General features: G+C 37.9%; 1 protein-coding gene across 1 annotated transcript; it reads left to right on the forward strand.

Moving 5' to 3' along the window:
* Positions 1-11,009: 11,009 nt before the first annotated feature.
* Positions 11,010-12,750, forward strand: LOC144474480 (uncharacterized). The gene is made up of 4 exons (XM_078189321.1): positions 11,010-11,034; positions 11,176-11,602; positions 11,727-11,965; positions 12,149-12,750. The coding sequence occupies exons 1-4, from the start codon at positions 11,010-11,012 to the stop codon at positions 12,748-12,750; spliced, it is 1,293 nt and encodes a 430-aa protein (XP_078045447.1).
* Positions 12,751-21,848: the final 9,098 nt, after the last annotated feature.

Raw genomic sequence — 21,848 nt, forward strand, 5'->3', positions numbered from 1 at the left:
TGCGTTTCAGCTAACTTAGTTTATTGACTATGCATTGAAAAGATGCGTTAGAAAGAATCTACGTAGTTTAAATAATTGACACAGTTCAAATAATTTACATATCTGAAAAACACAGCCGAAACAATTCATACAGCATAAATCATTTACACACGTTGTGTAACATGTAAATTATGTTTTGTGGAGAATTGTTCAACAAAAAAGTGGCATAGTTACAAAGATGTACTTAACATTATTTCAATATTGATATCAAATATTTCATATTTATCAATATTTTATTAAATTAATCGACGATGCAAGTTACGAGGCTCAGCCTGTAAAGTAATACTTGTGACTACAATTTCTCCCCGATAGTTAAGTTAATTTAAAAATATAAAATACTTAATTATACTAGGTATTACTTAATAATACTTCAACTATCAGTGTTAACAATCAGAGCTTATTTCATTAGAGGTATTAGCAAGATTTGCAATATAACGATCAGAACTTTTTTCTTTTACCATATAAATTTGTCCAATCCTCTACGAAGTTCGTAACACTGTGCATAAGTTCATTTCGTTTAAATACATTTTGGTAAACATTCTTAAAATGTACAATTAATAGATTTATTTTATAAGCGCACTTTTGACTTTCCCACTGTATTTTATTGTATATTAATCTAATTCAATATTGCGGTTAAGGGTTAGAGAATTGTTATAATGCAAATGTTATTTCAAACAATCTTACGAGAATGTTAATTGAATGTTGATTTAATACGATGTCGGATTGTGGAGTTAATATATGGTCGCGTTTTAATGTCGCATTTTTAAAAGAAATTCCATATGTACTATAACAATTCAATGTCAGGCACAGGAAGGAAACGTTCGCATTCATATTGATAACACGTGAAAAGAGATAGATAGTCTGTGACATTTTTATCTTCAGGTATCACTACGAAATAGATCTCTGACTGCTCCCTCCATCTCAACAACAATGACTTATAAATCTCGCGCTGTCGCATTCGACGAACGATGGACGTCGTCTGGAGGATCTTCCATAAACGTACAAACAATATGCATAACTCAGATATCTCAATTTCTCCATCCCAAGAGTAACAATTTAGGATCGATGTGAGTAAATCGTGGAAACCACCTCGGAGACCACTACTGCTGATTTATTCCCCTTTACTAACATTTCCTCGACAAATTGTCAAGTGATATTGCAGAAATTATCTCAGAAACTGTCTAATATACTAGTTAATATAACCAGTGCAATATTTTGAAAATCTTCAAGTCATTTGATCAACATGTTCGCCACCAGTGTCACTAAAGTATACAGTTATTTTTATTATATTTATCGTATTAAATAAATAAAATGAAATTCATAAATTCTATAAATTTTATGCCACGTGTTACAATTTTAATTAATTATATTTATAAAATTAGTATGCTGCTTTTTACGTAAAACGCAAATTTGTAGTCGTCGCGTATGTACAACGTTGGCAGCGACAAATTTTAAAATGGTCACTATGTTTTAAAAAATATCCGAACTCAATCTTCATGTAATATAGACCTTCGTAAAGTGTAAAAAATAAAATACTACCCCTTTGACGCCTTTGTTGTGGTGATAAATAATATTTTATTTTATAGTTTACGAAAGTAACATGTCTTATCTCACAGTTTAAATTATCGAAGTAAAATATTTTATTTTATTTTCCAGATTATCGAAATCATATCAAAAAACATATCTCATTTAATCTTCTAGACTACCAAAGTAACATATTTTATTTCACGTTTTAGATTCTAGGTTATTGAAATAAGAGATTCTATGTTACGTTATGAAATATTATCCCATTTCAATCGCGAAGAATCTATTATTTAAATTCGAAATAACCCCGGCGACAGCGAATTAATTACTTCCCGATTATCATCCCATAACTGAGACACGTAGCGACCGGTAGTAGTTCACAGAAACGTCTGTTGCACAGCTCACGATTCAGAGTCTCCGCAAAACTCGAACACCATACAGCCAAGGAGGAACAGTACCCACGAGAGTCATCGTGCCAGGCTTCCTTCCGTCGTTAGAACCCATTCGAGAGCGTAGCCGAAATATCGTGCGCAGGATGCGGTTATGATACCTCGTCAACTGTGTCTGGGTCGTGTTAATCGCGTCTAAGACGTTCGCGGCATGCCGAAACAGTCCGAGAGACCGAGAGTTCCAGGTGAATTCGAATCCCGTGGCGCATCGCGACCCGGGATCGTGCTCGAGGCTGATCGAGTATCAGCTCCTATACGAATGGGAAAAGAACCGGCAATATCGCCGGTTCAGCCGGATCCATCGAGATAACTGCGCCGGTTTTTGAACGGCGCGTCGCGTCAATGTGTGCTCTGCGAAATCGATTCGCGATACCACGTCTAGCTGGAACAGGACCATCCGGCACGGGACCATCTGTATTCATTCCTGCTACCCCATCCGCTTTTGTAACTGGTACGAAGACGTGGAATTCGCTGGCTCATTCCGCCGGCTACCGTTCGACCGTTGCCTGATGGGTGTCACCTCTGCGAAATGACGGAGAGGTTTGATGCTCTTCGGGTCCTGGATCTATGGGCTTTCCAACGTCTCTTTCGATTTCGTGTCTCTATTATTTCATTATTCTATTTGTTCATTTTATTTAGAATTTCCAAATGCTTAACCCATATCTTTAATTCCATTTTTCACGTACATTTCTACAATTTCAATATGCTCAATTCGTACACTCTTTCTTCTATTCTTCACACGCGCATAAACACGACTTATTTTACATCTCTTCTTTATCTTCACTGCTCTCCTCTTTATTGTCTTTAGTTTTTATTTGTTGGATATAATGATATATTGTAATCCATATGCAGTTTTTTATTGTGAGGTTCGCATGAATGATGAATGATTGTTTGTGCGAGTTTGCAGGAAGTTTGTTGAATGTCTGTGTTTTATACAAAACTGTTAAAACAAAAAGGTTACTACTATGCTGTTAAAACAAAACTGTTAACAAAAATGTTACTATTTCATATTTGTCTTTTACTGTGTTCCCTTGTGTTTTGTTCATACAAGTTAGTTAATACCACGTTGCGTGTCGTAAAGGATAACTGTATTACTAATTTCCGCAAACTCTAGCTTTCCTTTATTCGTTCCCTTATATGAGACTATTATTACTCGACGAGTTCATTAAAACGCGTATTGTGCGTTAATTTCAGTCTTATAACTTCTAGCCTCGATCTCAACAATATTATTTTTCTACCGATAAAAGAAAATTTATTTGCATTCCACAAAAATACGAAAAAAAGGAAAATGACTTACTTATTCTAAAGAAGTCGTAATCATTATTGTCCATTCTTACATCATTATTATTACGTTTAGTTCTTCTTCTCGTATATGATTCTTTTAATCATAAGCACATGTGATATAGATATTATAAATTGTATTGTAAGTAACACACGTAAAAATCTTTAAAAGAACTAATAATTTGTGTGTACCAATACCTTTAAAAATATGCACATTATTCGCTTCTGCCAACATTTTAAATAACGAACACCAAACTAACGAGCAAATTAAATTTATTTCTCGTTCACGAATGACAAAGAACTAAATTAATGTTATTCGCAAATAATAAATAAGTGAACTTATTCCTAAATAACAAATAAGTAAACTTATTCTTAAATAACAAATAAATAACAAATAATATTATTTTATTCGTTATTCTGAATAATATTTGTTCAAAACTGTGGTGTACTTTGCATAGGTTCAAGTTTTGCTATATTTTCAACATTGCTATATTTTTCTCGGAACGAATATTGCGTTGCTTCTTCGAGATTTTCGGAATCAACTATATACATTATCTTTTATTTTTATATTTATTTATGGTAGTAAAATGTTAGGGAAAGAGTGGTCACGTGCATCACTCTTCGCGATTAATTACTCTTCAAATGAAGTGATATTTGGATAGCTAAAGTAGACGATTCTTGTGGGCTCTCGTTGCAGTGATCGGTTCGCATACAATCTTTAGTTTACACTTATTAATTTAGGTATATTTGAACAATTTGGAAACAGTACTATTTGTGTTTAACTTGCAGAATGTGGAATTAACACTCACGAACGGGTCAATTGCAATGCGTGCGGTTTACACTGATGTTTGCTGACGGGACATTCGCAATGCGTATGTATGTTGTTCTATGAACATTTGCAAGCGGGATAATTGCAGTGCGTAATGCAGGTTGACACTTCCTAACTGGACAATCGGGACGCGCGTGAACGCACGCGCTTACGATAATTTTTAAGCAACGAATCCGATTATTCATTATCGTTGAAGAGATCATTTATTCTCTTGTTCTCCGAAAAATTTTTAACGCGTGCACATAGTACAGTAAATAACTCATCAATTTCGGCAATAAAAATGTATTTTCTTCAAATATTTTGGAAAAGAAAAATTAGAAGAATAAAAAAAGTATAAAAGTCAAAATAATATTGTAATATTCTACATTACGATAGTCAGTGTATACTGTAGAGACGTTTACGTAAGCGGCAGCATACAGGGTGTATTAAAGTTATTGTAACTCCGGGAAATGAAGGGTTCTTGAGGTTATTTGGAGCAATTTTTTCCTTAGCGAAAATGCAATCCGCGGCTTTTTTTACGAGTTATTAACAATAAACAGTAGCCAATGATATTGAAATGTAATTAAATATTTGTACTGCTTAGTTTAAGCCAATGTATAAATATTAATCGAATGTATAGATTGCACTATAATTTAATAGGATATAGTTTTCAGGATGCAATAATCTCTCAAGTTTTTATTTAATATTGGACTCTTCCAAGCAATAAAATAAGTAAATATGCAACCATGATAATCTCCATGCCGCAAAAACATTAGAACGATATACACATAAATTAAATGTACGGAGTTAAAACAATCTCCAAATAAGTGTTCATATTTTTAAGAACATTTTTAAGTGATCGCTCCTCCTACATGCTGTAAATTTACCATTATTGCAAATGTATTTAATATTTCACAGCTTGATTTGTTGGTACAAAAATAGAAAAATTGTAATACTAGCTATTGTTAAAGTAAATCATTTCTGAGATTTCATACATTCATTGTTCCTGCAAACGCATAAAGCACAAGTGATCACTGTTCATAAAATACCATTCTCGCGAAGGCAAGTTTTGAAACTCTTCTTGAGTTAATAAGAAAATTTCATTTTCCCCCGAACTCTTTCAACCTATTTCAAACAGTCCAAATTCCAAGGCATCTGCATAGTAGCACAACAAAAATTCTGTCGCAATCTCCAGCAGCTTAGAGTCCTCCGCCTTGTCGCGATGCTTCTCCACCGCTCTTCGTAAGTTTGGAAGACTTTCGCCAGACTTTCGAGGCTTAAGTTCGATTTTGATGCACTCGATTCTCGAGCGTACACACAGTTCGTTCTAATATACATATTAATGCGGGTTCTACGATGCCGTGGTAGATGCTGGACGACAAAGACGAGCTGCCCGAGTGCTAGTGAATATTATGCCCGCGCTAATCACGATTATTCCGACATTGTCAGGGAAACGAACCCCCGGTGTTCTACTTAATAGCCGACGCGTCCCATGTTGCCGGCACGGCGAGGCAATGTTAAACTGGAATCAAAAGCGGCTGCTGATGATGACGATGAACTCGCAGGTACACCTCGATTTTGACCCGATTCATGCAAACGCGACCAAAGCCGGTACCAAGCGGAAGCTGTTCTTAGTATAACGCGACGGGACTTCCATTTCGTACGGCGCCCGTCTTTACCGAACTATTAAATCTTTCGGAGCTGATGTGCCTCGGCTCGGATCGCCGTGCAATATTTATCGGTGTCTTTAACTAATAGGGAAGTTCGGTAGCCCGAAAATTCTGATTTTTTGGAAACTTTCCAAGTTTGTTAAAAGAAGTTTTAAGCTATTTTATCATCGGCACTAATTCATTTCTTTAGGGTAAAAGCAACCCTTATGTAGAAACTGGTTCCCTATTTACAGTAGCATGCATAATTATAGACTCACAGTAACGTGGCATTGTTATTGATATTTAGACAAAACGCTGTATTTGTATGTACCTATTTTCTAGTATCTCTAATATAGAAATATACAAATATAGCTTTTTCCAGTTTTTTCTTAAACATCAGTAAAAGTGTAAAAGATATTTTGTGCTTATAATGATTCATAGCACTGTAATTGGCCTCTTTGAGAATCATTCTGTGTATTTAAAAAAGAAAGGAGAACAAAATATCATATTTGTATATTTCTACATTAAAAATAATAGACAATAGAAATATATAAATATGATATTTTATCAAATATTCGTTTAAATATCACAATAAATGTAAATGTTACTTTGTGTATATAATTATTCATGTCGCAGTAGTAGCTATAAAAAGATGATTACAATGAAAATTTGACATTCCTTTATGCTTCTTAAGAAGACATTTTTTGTTAAATAAAAATATTCACCACTACCGAGATTTTAAAAAATTCGAATTTTCCTCTCATTAGAAACCTCTTTATAAGCAAAAGGGTGTATTTTATACTTGTATTTTAATATGTCTATCGAAACCCAGTTTATAATAGAACAATCTAACACTAACTTGTCAATATCAGGAAACTTAAAAAAAATTCGTATTTGTATATTTCTCTTATTCTATAAAATTTATTTTATGTTTACTTCTATGGAATTTGTATGAAAAGAAATGTTGCACTTAGGATTTTATTTAAAAACTGTTCTTGTGGAACAGGTTCATATGTGTGCTGGAATGTTTTAAATATGAAAACATTTGTCAACTTTCTAGTAATGTGTCATTTATGACTAGAATGTGGATCTTTATGGGAAATAAGAAATTAAATAAATGTATTTCTCTTTTTAATAATTTTAATAAGCCGAAAATAGTGCGACAGTATTTTAAAATGCGTTTAATTTCGTCAAAGTTTAATATTTTACCGATTCATTCTTGTCATACGTGTATAAAAACTATAACTTATTTATTACTATGTTTTGAGAAGTGTATATCATTTGTTATCATTGATAATAAGTTATGTTCGTTTTGATGTTAAACGTTTGGTGCGTAATAAATGTCAATGTATTACGCATACAAATCGATAATTATATTGATAATTATATAATCGAATAATTGCATTCATATCAATAATTTCATAATCGAATAATTACGATAATTATTAAAAAGTCGAATATAGACACTGTATAATAAAGATTATAAAAGAGGGTTTATAAAAGAAACACAAATAACCCTCCAAAATTGCAAATATGTAACATATTTGTACTATCAATTTGAGTGTAACAATTATTTAATATAATTATTCAACAAAAGGAAATTTTTTGGTTCGATTTAGTTGGAAAACTTCGTGGTCGAAATGCCTCAAAGCAAAGAACCAGCAAGAAAATCACACGGAAATTGAATGTCGAAACGTAACCAGCTGTACGAAGGTTGAACTTGAAAAATGTAGAAAAAGCTTTTACACGATTCGATCTCAGTAATTCGTTTGCAGGAAGCTGAACATTTCATAGCGATTTTTGCAAAACTTTTTCCCCGTGAAATGGTCCTGTAATCTGGACGTACTTCTATCTGAGTTTCTCGCAGCGCCTTTCTTGACATCTTTTTCAAACGGCTTTAATTTAACTAATTGTAAGAAACAGTAATTAGCAAGAACATTAGCTGCACATTTTATGCCGGTTTCGTTTAAATTCCGTGCTCCGGTTAATGTGATCGTTCTTTTAACGAAAAGAAACAGAACGCTTTTTACATGTAACCACCAGTAAAGATATCGACCTTTTCTACCCCGATGTTTAGTTTAATTACTAGTTTCGTTATATTGATAAGAGCTTCACTGAAATAACTTTAATATTTCAATGTGAATATCTATACAATTTAATACGTAAATTGCATTTAAATATCTCAATTTCGAAGTGATCGATTTCATGGTATATTAAAACGAAAACCCCAAAACCAATCAAGGAAAATTGAGATAATTAAGTCTTTTAAAATTCAGCTGGAAAAAATATCAGTGCGATACCACGTAAATAAAATATCGGTTTATCAGTACACGGTTTTGATTTTTATTTCCTCTTAATTAGTCACTTATTACTTGATAGCAGGAGCTTGGTGGTAATTGTGAGTGTTGGTTTGATGTATGCGTCTAGGTTGCATGGTCTATGACTGAGTGAATGATTGGGATTTTTATGCGAGTGTCCCATCTAGTACGAATGGTGTGATATGTGCACAAGGAAGGAGGAATAAGGCCCACTTTGTGCCCAGCGGTAGAGAAGACCACAACGAGGTTTGTGAGTGAAATAGCGTGAGTCGCGAATAGAGTTGAGAAGATATTATATAGATTAGATTTTAGTTATATTAAAATATATTAGCATTATAATCTAAAGAGAAGTCATTCATAATATTTCATCCCACTCTACCCACAGTAATGGAAGATACGAACACACGTAATGTATAAATATAATTTAATAGTTAACAAACGTATTATAAATGCACATTCTAAACTGTCTCGTGTGCACGCCGAATGTGAAGTGGACGTCGCGTGGAAGAGAGACAAAAGACAGCGGGTCCGTCGGTAACATTACTTCATAAATTTTCCTTCTTTTATTTAAAAATTATTTTTTGTCGATCATCGCCACTTTACAAATTTTATTCAATTATCAAAGGTAGTATTTTAATCATAACGTTATACCCATTGTTAACTCGATGCTGAACCAAACAATAGAAGTTTGTGATTTTTTATTTTAGTTCCATACTTGCTAATAATTTGTAAACACAATAGTTTCAAAATTTTTATAATTATAATAATTGCTACGCTATCACTGTAATAAAATATTACTTTTTATAATGTATCCAAGAATGTCGAAACAACACATTTCATGTTAATATTGCCAAACAATATTGTTATATGTATAAACTATTATAAATATTTCAGGAGATACAATAAACGCAATTAAATCTCATCTATTGTATAGAAAATTGATCAACCAAGTACAAAAAGAATAACCATAATTAATAAATTATCATTTTGACAGGTCTTTGCGTTAAAGACTTCAAACAACATTAATATAATTAATATTCATTTTAAATTCTGCAGTGGTCATGAGAAATTCGAATGGGTCTACTTGAAATCGATAATTCTATAATATTTTACTTGATACACCGACAAACAACGCATAACAATAGTTCGAGATTCATCGCTCAAAAAGTTTCCGGAATACCGAATCGTCCGGTTATTTTCGTCGGAATATTTTCCGACTGCCTCGGCCTCTGATCAAAAACAGTCCGCTTCCACTTCTCCATCGCCATTGTATTTCTTGCTCGTTAATCACACTTTTCTTACGGCTATCGCGTTTTGCTTTACAAGTCTGGCAAGCTCATCCCTTCGCGGCAATGTAATTTACAAGCAGAATCACAGCCGGGAAGGACATCTCCCCTGTTCCCAATGCTTTTTATCGATTTTAATCTCGAAGTACGCGACAAATTTCATTACCCACGGCCAGTAATTGTTTTTATTAATTTCCTACAACCGATGGTAATTTCAGAGCATGCGAGTGCTTTATTAACTCTTTGTTCCTGTAACTGCTGCTGTAAATTTTCACTTATTTCACTTATTTTATTTATTTATATTTATTTTAGTTATGAGAATATAAGAAATTATATTAATTATGGGAACAGACGTACTTATTTTTCAAATAATGTACATATTTCAATATAACAATGAATACTTCGAACACGCATGTGAGACTGTATTAACAAATTCTATTTCATACAGCAAACATAGAAGAGAGTGTCACTTTCTCTAGTATTTAAAATTCATAATATTTCATTCGATATATAGAATCATTTATTAAGTTATTTATTAAATAATTATCCAATTTATGAGATTATTGTCTGCTTGCTACAATATACATTCATTCTTGGAACCTGGTTGCGACTTGGTGAAAAGTAGGGCATTCGCAGATGAAAATGAAATGCGTCTGTACAGACGACTCGTGCTTAATAAATAAACAGTATATTTTTACGACGCGTAATGCACACATCTCGGCGGGACACACGTTCATTTAATTCTCGGCCTGTAACGCCGCAGTTTCGTTCTTACATGGCCGCTCGTAAAGTAGCAGGGACTGTTTTGTCGCTTCCCTGGACGTTGTTTCATTCATGAACGCGAGTTTCGACTTCTATTCTGGCCGCGTGTAAATAAAGTTTAAGTGAAAAAGTTTGCCAATAAATTTTTACGCGAACGATACCGTGAAATCCCGCTGTCTGCCGCGCAATTTTCATCTCACTAGCGGTGCCATCCGTTGACTTTTAAAATTTATGAACCTCAATTCGTGGCGCCGCGCGTTAAACTCTGGACAAAGGTAGAGCTGCAAGCTACCCCGGCTGCGTTAAGTAAAATAGCCTTACCGGAGAAAATTCTTCTGTGAAGAGATATTTACCCTAATGGGAAAAACTTGTGTCAAATAGCACGATATTAGTGGACGCTGAGGTTATTCGTTGATGGCGAATACACTCTAAATGAATATAATTACAGTAGAATAGCGTTTGGATAATGGAAAACTGTTGATGAGTTTCGGAATAGGAGAATTGGGAATAGATTTACGAACGTTGCAAACAATTGAAAGACGGGCGAAGCCAAGCACAACCGCTCGTGCTCTGGTTCGCTCTCACTCGTCCGGTAGCCGACCAACTGCATACACCGAGGTACGCGCTCCTCCGCACAAATATTACCTAAGTATATTTATTGTTAATAAATAATAGTTAAGTGTAAAAGAATACCTCAGTCATTACGTACACCTACACAACAAATTGGCGACGAGGATGGGATTGAGGTATTAAAAGTACAATACAAAAAGATAAGCTGTGCACGTGTTTCCTGGCGGCGTCCATACTTGTAAGAAGTGCACACGTGCAAAGAATTCTCATTCTTACTTCGGTTCGTTACAAAGTGCTGGGGAAGAAATTCTAGTGTATACAAAATGTCGCAACCGATGATGATGCAAGGTACGTTTAGTATCGATATGTTTGATCCGGCCAGTACGAACTGAAAGAGATGGTTACAACGTTTCGAAGGAGCGATAAAGGTTTTTCAAGTACCGGACGACAAAAAAGTAGCTTATCTGCTACATTACATTGGGACGACAGCATTTGACATGATTTGCGACAAATTGGCCCCTGAAGATCCTTACAACGAATTGTACAATAGTTTAACGGCCAAATTAGAAGAATTCTATTCCCCGAAACCGCTGGAAATCGCAGAGAATTATCGTTTTCACTTACGAAAGCAAGCAGATGGAGAAGGAGTACAGACCTTCGTTGCAGCGTTACATAAGCTAAGTATCAATTGCAACTTTGGGAATTATTTAAAAACGGCCTTGAGAAATCAATTCGTTTTTGGGCTGGCCAGTAAACGGGCACAAGCACGCTTATTGGAAACAAAAGATTTAGATTTCGAGAAAGCAATACAAATCGCCGCGTCGATGGAATTGTCGGAAAAGGACGCGACACAACTACAATCTGGAATAGCTAATGTGGATTTCAACAGGGCAGTGCAGACACATGGATCGACAAGGTATAGGAATGTACGTATCGCCAGCAAAGGCGGCGTGGAAGAAGGCGGATGCTCAGTCACGACCTGTGCCATCTAGGTTACCACAGAAGCAGTACCGTTCGCAAACTAACATTGCTTGTTTCAGGTGCGGCGCGAGTCATTTAGCGACAAATTGTACTCTCGATCGAAATGTACGATGTAAAAATTGCGGAATTGCGGGGCATCTGGCCAAAGTGTGTAAAAAGAAAGCAGATACGAAGCAATTGGAGGAAATTCTGCTCGTCGAGCACATAGAGCATCGACGACCTTACATTGTAACAATTGCCGTGGAGAGCGCGCTGGTAGACTTCGAGGTTGACAGCGGAACCGCAGTAACTATAATGAGTAAGCGAACGAGTGAGCAATTGTTTCCGAATAAGAGTTTAAGACGAACTACATTGAAATTACAAACATTTTGCAAGACAGTCGTAGACATTGTAGGCATGTACAGTGTTAATGTTACGTACAGAAATAGGACGAAGCGATTGAACATATAGATTTCGAACATAAATAGGAAACCACTCCTAGGCCGAGAATGGATTCGGCAATTAAAGATTCCTTTGGAGGAAACGGTTGCTCACGTATCTACTGAACAGGGAAACCCTGTAGATAAAATTTTGAACGATTACAAATCTAAACTCGATTCGACCAGTTCAAAAATTCGCGGAATTCAAGCGCGTCTAACATTGAAAGAGAATGCAAAACCCATATTTTTGAAATCGCGTACAGTACCATTTCGTTTAGTTCCTTTGGTCGAGAAAGAAATTAATGCGTTAGAAAAAGCAGGAATTTTAGAAAAAGTCAATGCGTCCGAATGGGCTACACCCATCGTGCCGGTATTAAAGAAAAATAATACAATTAGAATGTGCGGCGATTTTAGCGTTACATTAAACAAACATTTAGTCATCGACGAACATCCACTGCCGATAAGTGATGAACTTTTCGCGGCAATGGCAGGCGGGGAAAAATTGTCAAAAATCGATATAAAACATGCGTACTTACAAATGGAAATTCATCCCGAAGACCGCGATTTACTGACTTTGAATACACATAAAGGACTGTATCGATGTACAAGATTATTATACGGAATAGCAAGTGCACCTGCGATCTGGCAGCGTCACATTGTTTGAAGGATATTCCTTCCCATTATCCGATTGTAGGAATTTAATCTTGCGACCGGTCTGATTTTCTATATAATTTTTAAATTCTCGGAATGCATCAAATACTTGGTCCTTTGATTTTATGAATCGTACTTCGCACCACCTAGAATAATCGTCAATGAATGTGACGAAATATTTGTTACCTGCCTGTGAGTGCGTTCGCATGGGGCCGCAGACATCGCTGTGAACTATCTCTAAGATTTCCGTCGCACGCTTCGATTGTTCCGGAAACGGTGTTCGCGTCATCTTATTTTCGATACAGATTTCGCAACGCAATGTCCGTTTAAAATCTTCAACGTTGCCGCTCGGTATGATGCACTTCCGTCTCGCTTCCAATAAATCCTGTTGATTTAAATGTCCAAGCCGTCTGTGCCATATCTCGAGCTCGTTGTTCCGTTGCTGCTTCGCTGCGTCCTCGTCTGCTGCCATGGCCCTGTGTGTGGATCCCTTTTGCGTCAAGTAGTATAGGCCATTTTTACGAATAGCGGTCAACTTATTATTGTCTTTCTCATCGATGATTTTGGCTTGATCTTTTGTAAAGAGCACTCTGTACCCACGATCCGTTATTTTTCCGACCGATAACAGATTTGTTGTTAGGTCCGGTACGTGCAGAGCGTCTTGTAGCGTCAAGTTCTTTTCTGAACCACTTTCATCGATAACTACGCGCAAAGTTCCACTCGCGTTGATGTTTGTCGATGCATTGCTCGCAAGATTTAATTTTCCGAGCAGCCTTTTATCAATAGTTTTGAAACTATTTAGATCCTTGCACAGGTGAGACGTGCTGCCACTGTCCAAGCACCACTGTCCGTCGCTCACCCCGTTATTCACTCGTGTTATTTCACATTTTTGCCCGAATTCCGACACTGTGTAAAAAGAAATATCGCTGCTAGCACCTTTAGCCGAGTGTCTCGTGTTTCTACCCTTGCGGCACTCGGATGCTATATGACCGAATTTACGACATCGAAAACATTTCGTTTTGAAGCGATCGTCATCACTATTTTCCACAGCTCTGTTATAATTATTTCTCCCATAATTTGGTCTCACATGTCTTCCGGCAACCATAGCATTAGGCACTGTGTCACGCGTTTCATTTTTGCGTGCGTCGCTTTCTTCGATTATCTTAATTCGAAGGGCATCGGGAGATGGCAACTCATCACGCGACTCAATTGCACAGCGGAAATTTTCAAAACTCTGTGGCAAACTATATAGCAACAAAATGGCCAGCAAATCTGCGTTGATATCCACGTCCATTTCGTGCAATTTGTCGACAGCATCAAAGAATTTCCTGAGGTGTTCGCGAACATCTTCGCCCTCGTCCATCCGCTGTAGAGTCAGTTTCTTCAATAGCGTAGCTTTACGCGCAGCCCCCTGTGATTGGTAGATCTGCTCGAGTTTCCGCCATACCTCGTTCGATGTTCTACAATCCTTTATTTGTTTTAATTCCGACGGATTGATCGACAGTATTAAGTCGGATTTCGCCTTTTCGTCGTTTCCAGCATGGGCTACGGTATGGGCTACGTACATGGGTACGGTATGCTCCTTCCGATGCTGAATCGTTGGCCGTCACTGTTGGTGCTTTCTTCTCACCGCTGACGTAACACCAAGCATCGTTCTTCACTAATAACACGCGCATTTGTATTTTCCACGTGTCATAATTTTCTTTGTTCAGACCTTCGATTTTCACGAGACTCGCCATTGTCCACGTATTATATTCAAAGGCACTCGCACTGATTACACAAAAGAAAATATGCACCATGCACCGATACACTTGTATCCCATCATTATCGTTAACTTCCGAGTTGTACAATTTCCGCGATTCGCGATTCTCTGGGCCCATAACCTGTAGGAATGTAGATTCTAGCTAAAAGGCGGAGTGGACGCAAAATATATAAAACTACGGTTGAATGGAAGAACGTCTGTACAATACACTGTTTCGGCTGTGACTGACTGCAGGCATAGCCATCGCCGTCGATGGGAACTTTCCCATTTCTTTATTACCCGCCATCTGGCCTATTCTTAAGTGTCCTGACACAGTCCCGTATCGCACCGGACGCCTAAACAGACTCTCGACTTACCAATAATAAGTCCCTCAGTACGACAATTCCTCTGCTCGATCTCGAAAACTCAAGGGTTGATCTCCAGGTAGAGCGAAGGATTTAGATTTCTCAATTGATGAGCGCTGATCTTGAGACATAGTGGAAGACCTGTGTTGCGCGGTGCGTTACAGCGTCGACCGTAGTTGATGACGATTGAATAACGCGCCTACCTGGCGATAAATTAATATGTTGAGGATAGATTTGAGGGTGAACTGAGATGGAACAAGGTGCCGTATTTAAACAAGGTTTAATAATAAAAAGACGAACAACTTATCACAAACTATAACACTATGTACAAAATGTCGGTTGTCGGACTAGATGAGAAGTTACCGAGTGCAAAGTGGAAAGTGATGTAGGTACGCTTCTCATCCTCCGATTACGCCTTCGTTTGTAAATGGCGTGGGTGGAGTTGGTATTTCATTGGCTACTTAAGTTATGTTAAAACCAATGAATATTAGAAAGATGGCCAAGAAGAGGGGACAGCAGAAATCTGGGAATTCTCAGATTTTCATTGTCTTTAGCGTAGCTGTCGCTGGCCGTACCCCTGCTCATGGCCACATCTGGTATCGGTTGTCGAAGGCCCGAAAACTTCGACGCGGTACTATAAAGAATCTACCTGGGGGTCGTCATAACTTAATTACATAGGTCGCTCGCGACGCGACAACCTGTCTTTCTTGATTGAATTGCGAGGGATAGAGGAACGAGATTTTAATCATTTATTAGGCATAGGGGTGGGATAAGGATAGGGGAAGGAGATAAAAGGAAAAATTGTAACAGTCAGCATAGATCGATTGAAACCAGCGTACATAATAAGCGAAAATATTCCACGGAACCACGACAACAATATATCCGTTAGTTTTCCCGATGATGTGACGGCGACAGACACGAACGCGGAAATGGCAAATAACCCACAAAACACACACACGGAAACACATGTAACATCGCGACAAAATACACCTATGTTACGTCTTACTACACATACCGAACAAAGCGTAGTTCGGGACTGCCTAGTCGGGTTTTATGGCGGTGGGCCATGTGCTTGGGACTTTTGGCTACGGCGTGGGCCTGTCACCCGTATTTTCAAAGTCTCTCTCCGAACCGTCCCAAGGCGCATGGTACGCCAATTAAGAATATTGCAACCAGATGTTGGCGAGTTGCCGATGACCGAGCGGGGCCCGGAACCCCGGAAGGATCCGCGGTGCCGTCTCCTCGGTCCCAGGCGTCGTTCCTTGCGACTCCGCGTCACCGCCATGGGCCCATCGCGATTGGGCAGCCCTTTGCGGCACCCACCCCTGGATGGAAGGAGTAGGGAGGACCGTGGTGACGTCGAGGGTGACTTTCGGTCTTCCCAGTAGAAAATAGAAAACCACCTACAACTTCCGACTATTGACATCAACCTCCGAAATACACGCGCCGACTAGCAATTTGCACTCGTGCGGGAAAATCATCAGCGAAATAAAACAGTTTAAACTCAGAGCAAGTGTTGGTCAATTTTCCGGTTTCGAACAAGAACCCGCATCTTTTTGGGAAACTCTCCCGTTGTGTCGTGCCGACATAACAACCTACAACAGCGCCCCGCACAACCCGTTCAGGAAGATGCGTCCGTTTCCCTGACTACTACCAAGCAGGGTTTTGATAAGTACATATTTTCTTTTCTCTCTTCCTCACACGACTGCTTGAATAGAATATTGTAGCGGGATGGGTATGTTGGTTGAAGGATTGATATAGGACACAGGATATATGGTTTACTGAGGACGAAAGGAGATATATTCTGATTAGCAGGATACAGGGTGTTACAGGTTTACATCTTATTCATCAATTTCCTTGCTAAATTCTATGGTGAGCAACGAAAAGAACTTTAATCAAATGGAACATCTACTATTATCAGGCGGCCGGCCTTCATGGCCGTCCTCTCCCAATAGATCTAAGCTACTATGCAAGGCTATCGTATCCCTATGTACGGATGGCGGCCGGCCTTCCTCGCCGTCCTCTCCACCGTCATGGTCACCGAAGAACCTCTACAGATCTCTACACCGGGCGGCCAGCCTTCCTCGCTGTCCTCTCCCTGACTACCCTGTGAGCGGCCGTGGCTTACCTCGTCCTCTCTCACAGGTGTAGCGCCGAATCTGAGCAAGATCCCTCCATATATACTACCTCGTTGCTAGCCATGAACCGTTAGTAACAATTCGGTAACTAAGGATGTTGCCGCGTCCCGATGCTTCTGGAAAGTTCGATCGTGGTCAACGGAATTATCGATCGGTCCAGAAATGACCTTGATGCTTTCTGGAAAGTTCGGTCGTGGTCAACGGAATTATCGATCGGTCTAAAAATAGCCTCGATGATGATAGTTTTTTGTCTTCTTCTCCTTTCGCCTCGTTACAATATAAAATTGTATACAGGTAAATGGTATGTAAAATCTGTACATATATATATTGGGTTGTTCAATAAGTCATTGCGCTTTTTTCATTTCATTTTTAAGTACGTTTATTTAATATACGTAATGAACATTAATCACTGATGTATTGGTCGTTTTGTTGGATGACCTTCTGCCATCTCTCGGGCAACTTCATAATACCGCGTTCATAAAACTTCTTGTCTTTTTCTGCGAAAAACTTGTCAAGGTGCTGTTTGTTGAGGTCGTCAGACGCAAACGTCTTACCATTCAAGGAATTTTGCAAGGATCGAAATAAATGAATGTCTGATGGTGCAAGGTCTGGACTATACGGTGGATGTGGTAGCACATCCCAACTAAGCTGTAACAATTTTTGCCGAGTGACCAAACTTGTGTGTGGTCTCGCATTATCGTGGTGGAACACTACACCCTACCGATTGATAAGCTCGGGACGTTCCTGTGCAATGGTATCACTTAATTTCTGTAGCTGCTCACCGTAGACATCGGAATTAATCGTTTCATTCTTTGGGAGCAGCTCATAGAAGATTGGTCCCTTCCATTCCCACCAGATTCACAGCATTACCTTCTTTTGGTGGATGTCTGTTTTTGCTTGCCTTTCCGGTGCTTCATCCAGTCTACACCAACTTCTTTTTCTGCTGACATTGTTGTATACAATCCATTTTTCGTCACCCGTGATCATACGCTTAAAGAATGGATCGTTTTCTTCGCGTTTGGTCAGTTGATCGCAGACGTTGATGCGCTTCGTCAGGTGAATTTCTTTCAACTCATGCGGTATCCAAACATCGAGCTTCTTTACGAAACCAAGCGATTTCAAATGACCATGAACACTGTCAATGGACTCTTTTAGAGCGATAGCAAGCTCCCGAACCGTCGAATGCTTATTTGCTTTCATCAATGCTTTGATTTTATCGTCGTCAATTTCGGAAGGTCTACCGGAGCGATGAGCATCTTTAACTGAAAAATCACCATCACGGAATCGGACGAACCAGGTCTGGCACTGGCGTTTTTCAATGACGTCTCTGTCGTAAACTTGACGCAACTCTACCCTTGATTCAGTTGCTTTCTTCCCTTTTTAAAAACAATAAAGCAAAATATGGCGAATATGCTTTTCAAAATTCTCCATGTTCGAACCACAACTGCAAGTACAAAACTCAACCAAATCGTGCCAAAATTTGTTTGTTTTTTATGTTAAGTATCAAAAACAAAACACGCGTGAAAATTTTACATTCATATCACGTTCAGATATAAATAATCGCGGACAAAGCAATCTATCGGAAAAAAACGCAATGACTTTTTGAACAACCCAATAGATAATTAAGTAGGGCATAAGTGTACAACGATGAAAATAGACATAGTAGAAATCCGAGAGCGCGTAGTTGTAATGTAGGTATTTTGTATTTAATTTTTTTTTTCTCTGTTTCTTTCTCTCGTAATTTTTTGTTGCACGGCAAAATTACTGGTAGGGGGGTGATGTAGGGACCGTTCGTTCACGGTTACCAGCGGTGCAATTGTAATCGATCCGTTCGAGAGGTGACGATCGGCGAGCGATCTTCTTCTGGTCGTCGCCGAGGCGTTTCCCTCTCTTGCTTCGGCGTCACTCTTGGTGTATAGACGTCTCGCGTGTACGCTCCGCATTAAAATAAATTCCGTGTCGATAAATCGAGTGTGGTAGAAAGAATAATTATTTATTCCCGTAAGCCACCTCAGAAGTTTTCTGCTGGTTTCAATATCGGCCTGAATTCGCTTCTTCGCAATGGAGACACATTTTATGTATAAGTGGTTCCCTGATTATTTAGTTATCTTTAAAAGTACAGTAGGTACAAGAAAATGGTAACAATACAAATTTAGTGCTCATTTATGTTTGAGTTGGCTTTAGCAAATTGTTAAAACTATAAATTATAATGAGCAGTAACATCACTAGAAAGAAAAATAAGTATGTGCACAAAGTAATGTCTGAGCAACAAAATAATTATGTATATCTTGATTAATGCATGTATATTATGATTTCCTGTTTAAACAAAATAGTTACAGGTTAAAAGAATTCTCCTTATAAAATCGCATCTTGACAAAATAATAATAGTCTATAGTAATAGTGTATATACAGGGTGATTCGTAATTATGGTAACATCGGGAAAAGGGGGGTTCCTGAGATCATTTCAAGTAACCTTTCCCTTTGCCGGAATGCAATCCGCGGCTTTGTTAACGAGTTATTAATGATATGATAAGAGACTGTTGCACGCGGACGATTGTTCCTGCTGCTGCGCATGCGGGCCAGCTAACTGAAGCCTATCTCATTTCCGGGGTGCGACGGAAGGAGAGGTCTGCGCTCCGACTTTGAGCCGCGTTCACGGTAACAAACAAGGACTTTAGAAATGTCTTATTAATTTCAAAAATTTCACAAATATTATTAATGAAAAACTCACCCATTCAGTTGTAAATGTTGTCATCCAGAAGTTGTAATCCATGATCTTCACATATATTATAATTGTTGAGGACTCGTCAGATGTATGCTCGAGATCCTCTGAATATTGCACTTGGTGCCTTTGATTGCCTTTTTCCTTAGTCTTGGGACTTTATGGCAGGGTTTCTTGGACCTGTGAGACTAAATAATGGCATTACCTTCATCATCCTGAAATCTATTTGATTTTATGTGCCACATGTTGGCTGCGGACCGGTCCGCTAAAGAGACTGCAATAACCCTAAACGAACTGCTGAAAAACTCACAGATGGTCGGCCATACCATAAAGTCATTTCTAAAACTCTCGCCTTAACAATAATACATCTTAAATTAAGATGTATTATATTAATATAAATTGTATATGTATATGAAAAACGTGAAGGAAATCGTAAATTTAAATTCAATATTGTTTATCTCAATATTAATACTTTAAAATCATTGATATGGAAAGTAATAGATTTAAAGTAAAGTTTTGGAAAATTATATCATTTGATTTCGTTCAGTCGCAACGAGCTTCAACGATAAACGAAAATACCGTGTAAGTATAATTAACATTGTACTGTACGCACGTGAAGTAAAAATGAAGGTAATTATGCAAATGTATAAGAATATGTTCCTGGACCTTGAAACAAGGAAATCTGTTGCTTGGTAGAATAATACTTCGCCCGAGGAGTACGCGTTTCACTGCAAGAACAGGATAATTACGATCGGAAGAACTATGCTTGCGTGTTCTCGCTTAGCTAACCGCGTTCTCCGTGGTTTTTCTCTTTTGCTCGTTTTGCCTTTCTCATTTCAAGGCGGTTTGTTTGTCGACTTAAGGGCACGTGCAGATCACCCGATGATATGCGAGTACATACATATTCCACGATCAATAACTGCGCAACGAAACGAATTACGCTAAAAATTACTCACTATTGCAGGGCCAAATGTTCGATAGGTAATGCGGCAAAAATTGAAGCGAGAATATTTTAACATTGTATTAATGCTATTTCTAATTATGCCACAAGTAACATTCTCCTAATTAAATAACGAATTGTGGATTCATATACTTCGAACATTTATAAGTTTTCAAAAGGCAAAAATGTCGACTTCTTCAGTTTTCCTTTATGCAACGAATGTGAATAGATCTGATGGTAATAATATAGCAGCAATCAATAATAATAAACTTTTAATGGTAGACTTCATAATTGTATTGTGACGGTAATAATACAAGTATACTTGTAAGAATAGACTTGACATTAAGAAAATGACAGTAATAAATAATAGAAAACTTTCAACAGTAGACTTAGTAATAACGTAATAGTTATAAATAATAGTAGATTTTTACTGGTAGGCTTAATAGTAATAACGTGACGATAATAAAGAACAGTAGATTTTTCATAGAAAACTAATAGTCATAAAAACTAACCATTCACTTCATGAAAAATCCTTCAGTTTTTACTTTTACAAAATAACCTACAATCTAATAACACAAGACGTCGAAGGTAAATAAGAGGGAGAGCAAAATGACGTTTAGAAAAATGACAATAGCTCGACTCATATGATTATTATTTATATCTCGCTCTTGACTGCACAAACGAAAGCTAATAAGTAAAGCGAAACTTCGCACGGCTGATTAATTTAGGTACGCCGATCTCCGTTAACTTTATATTGACTTAATTAAATTAACTTTTCCAAAAATCGGGCACGGCAGGCACGCCAAGAAGTTTCATACTAATATCAAGAAACTACAGCCCCGTAAGCGACTCCCATGATGTTTAAATTATACACCTAACTGACACGTTGCGCCCACTTCGAGCAACTTTCTGAAATTCACGCGGGAACTTCCACTAAATACGACTTTGGTAAACTGAAATATTCTGTTGAACGGGATTTGAACAATTTCGCAGCGCTAGGATATGTTGGTATTAGTTCGTAGGTCGGCCTGGGTGGGTGGCAAAGGGTTATTTCGCGAACATGCCGAACAGGATACTTTGTTAAAACAGGGTTGACATTTCCATGAAGCGATTATTACAATCTTCCGTCAAAACTTTACACGACGACGCAGTTCGCCGTAGTTTCATCTCCGGACCATTAATCCGACGCAGAACTGGATCTGACG

Source organism: Augochlora pura, chromosome 8, assembly GCF_028453695.1.
Source record: "Augochlora pura isolate Apur16 chromosome 8, APUR_v2.2.1, whole genome shotgun sequence".
Taxonomy (NCBI): domain Eukaryota; kingdom Metazoa; phylum Arthropoda; class Insecta; order Hymenoptera; family Halictidae; genus Augochlora; species Augochlora pura.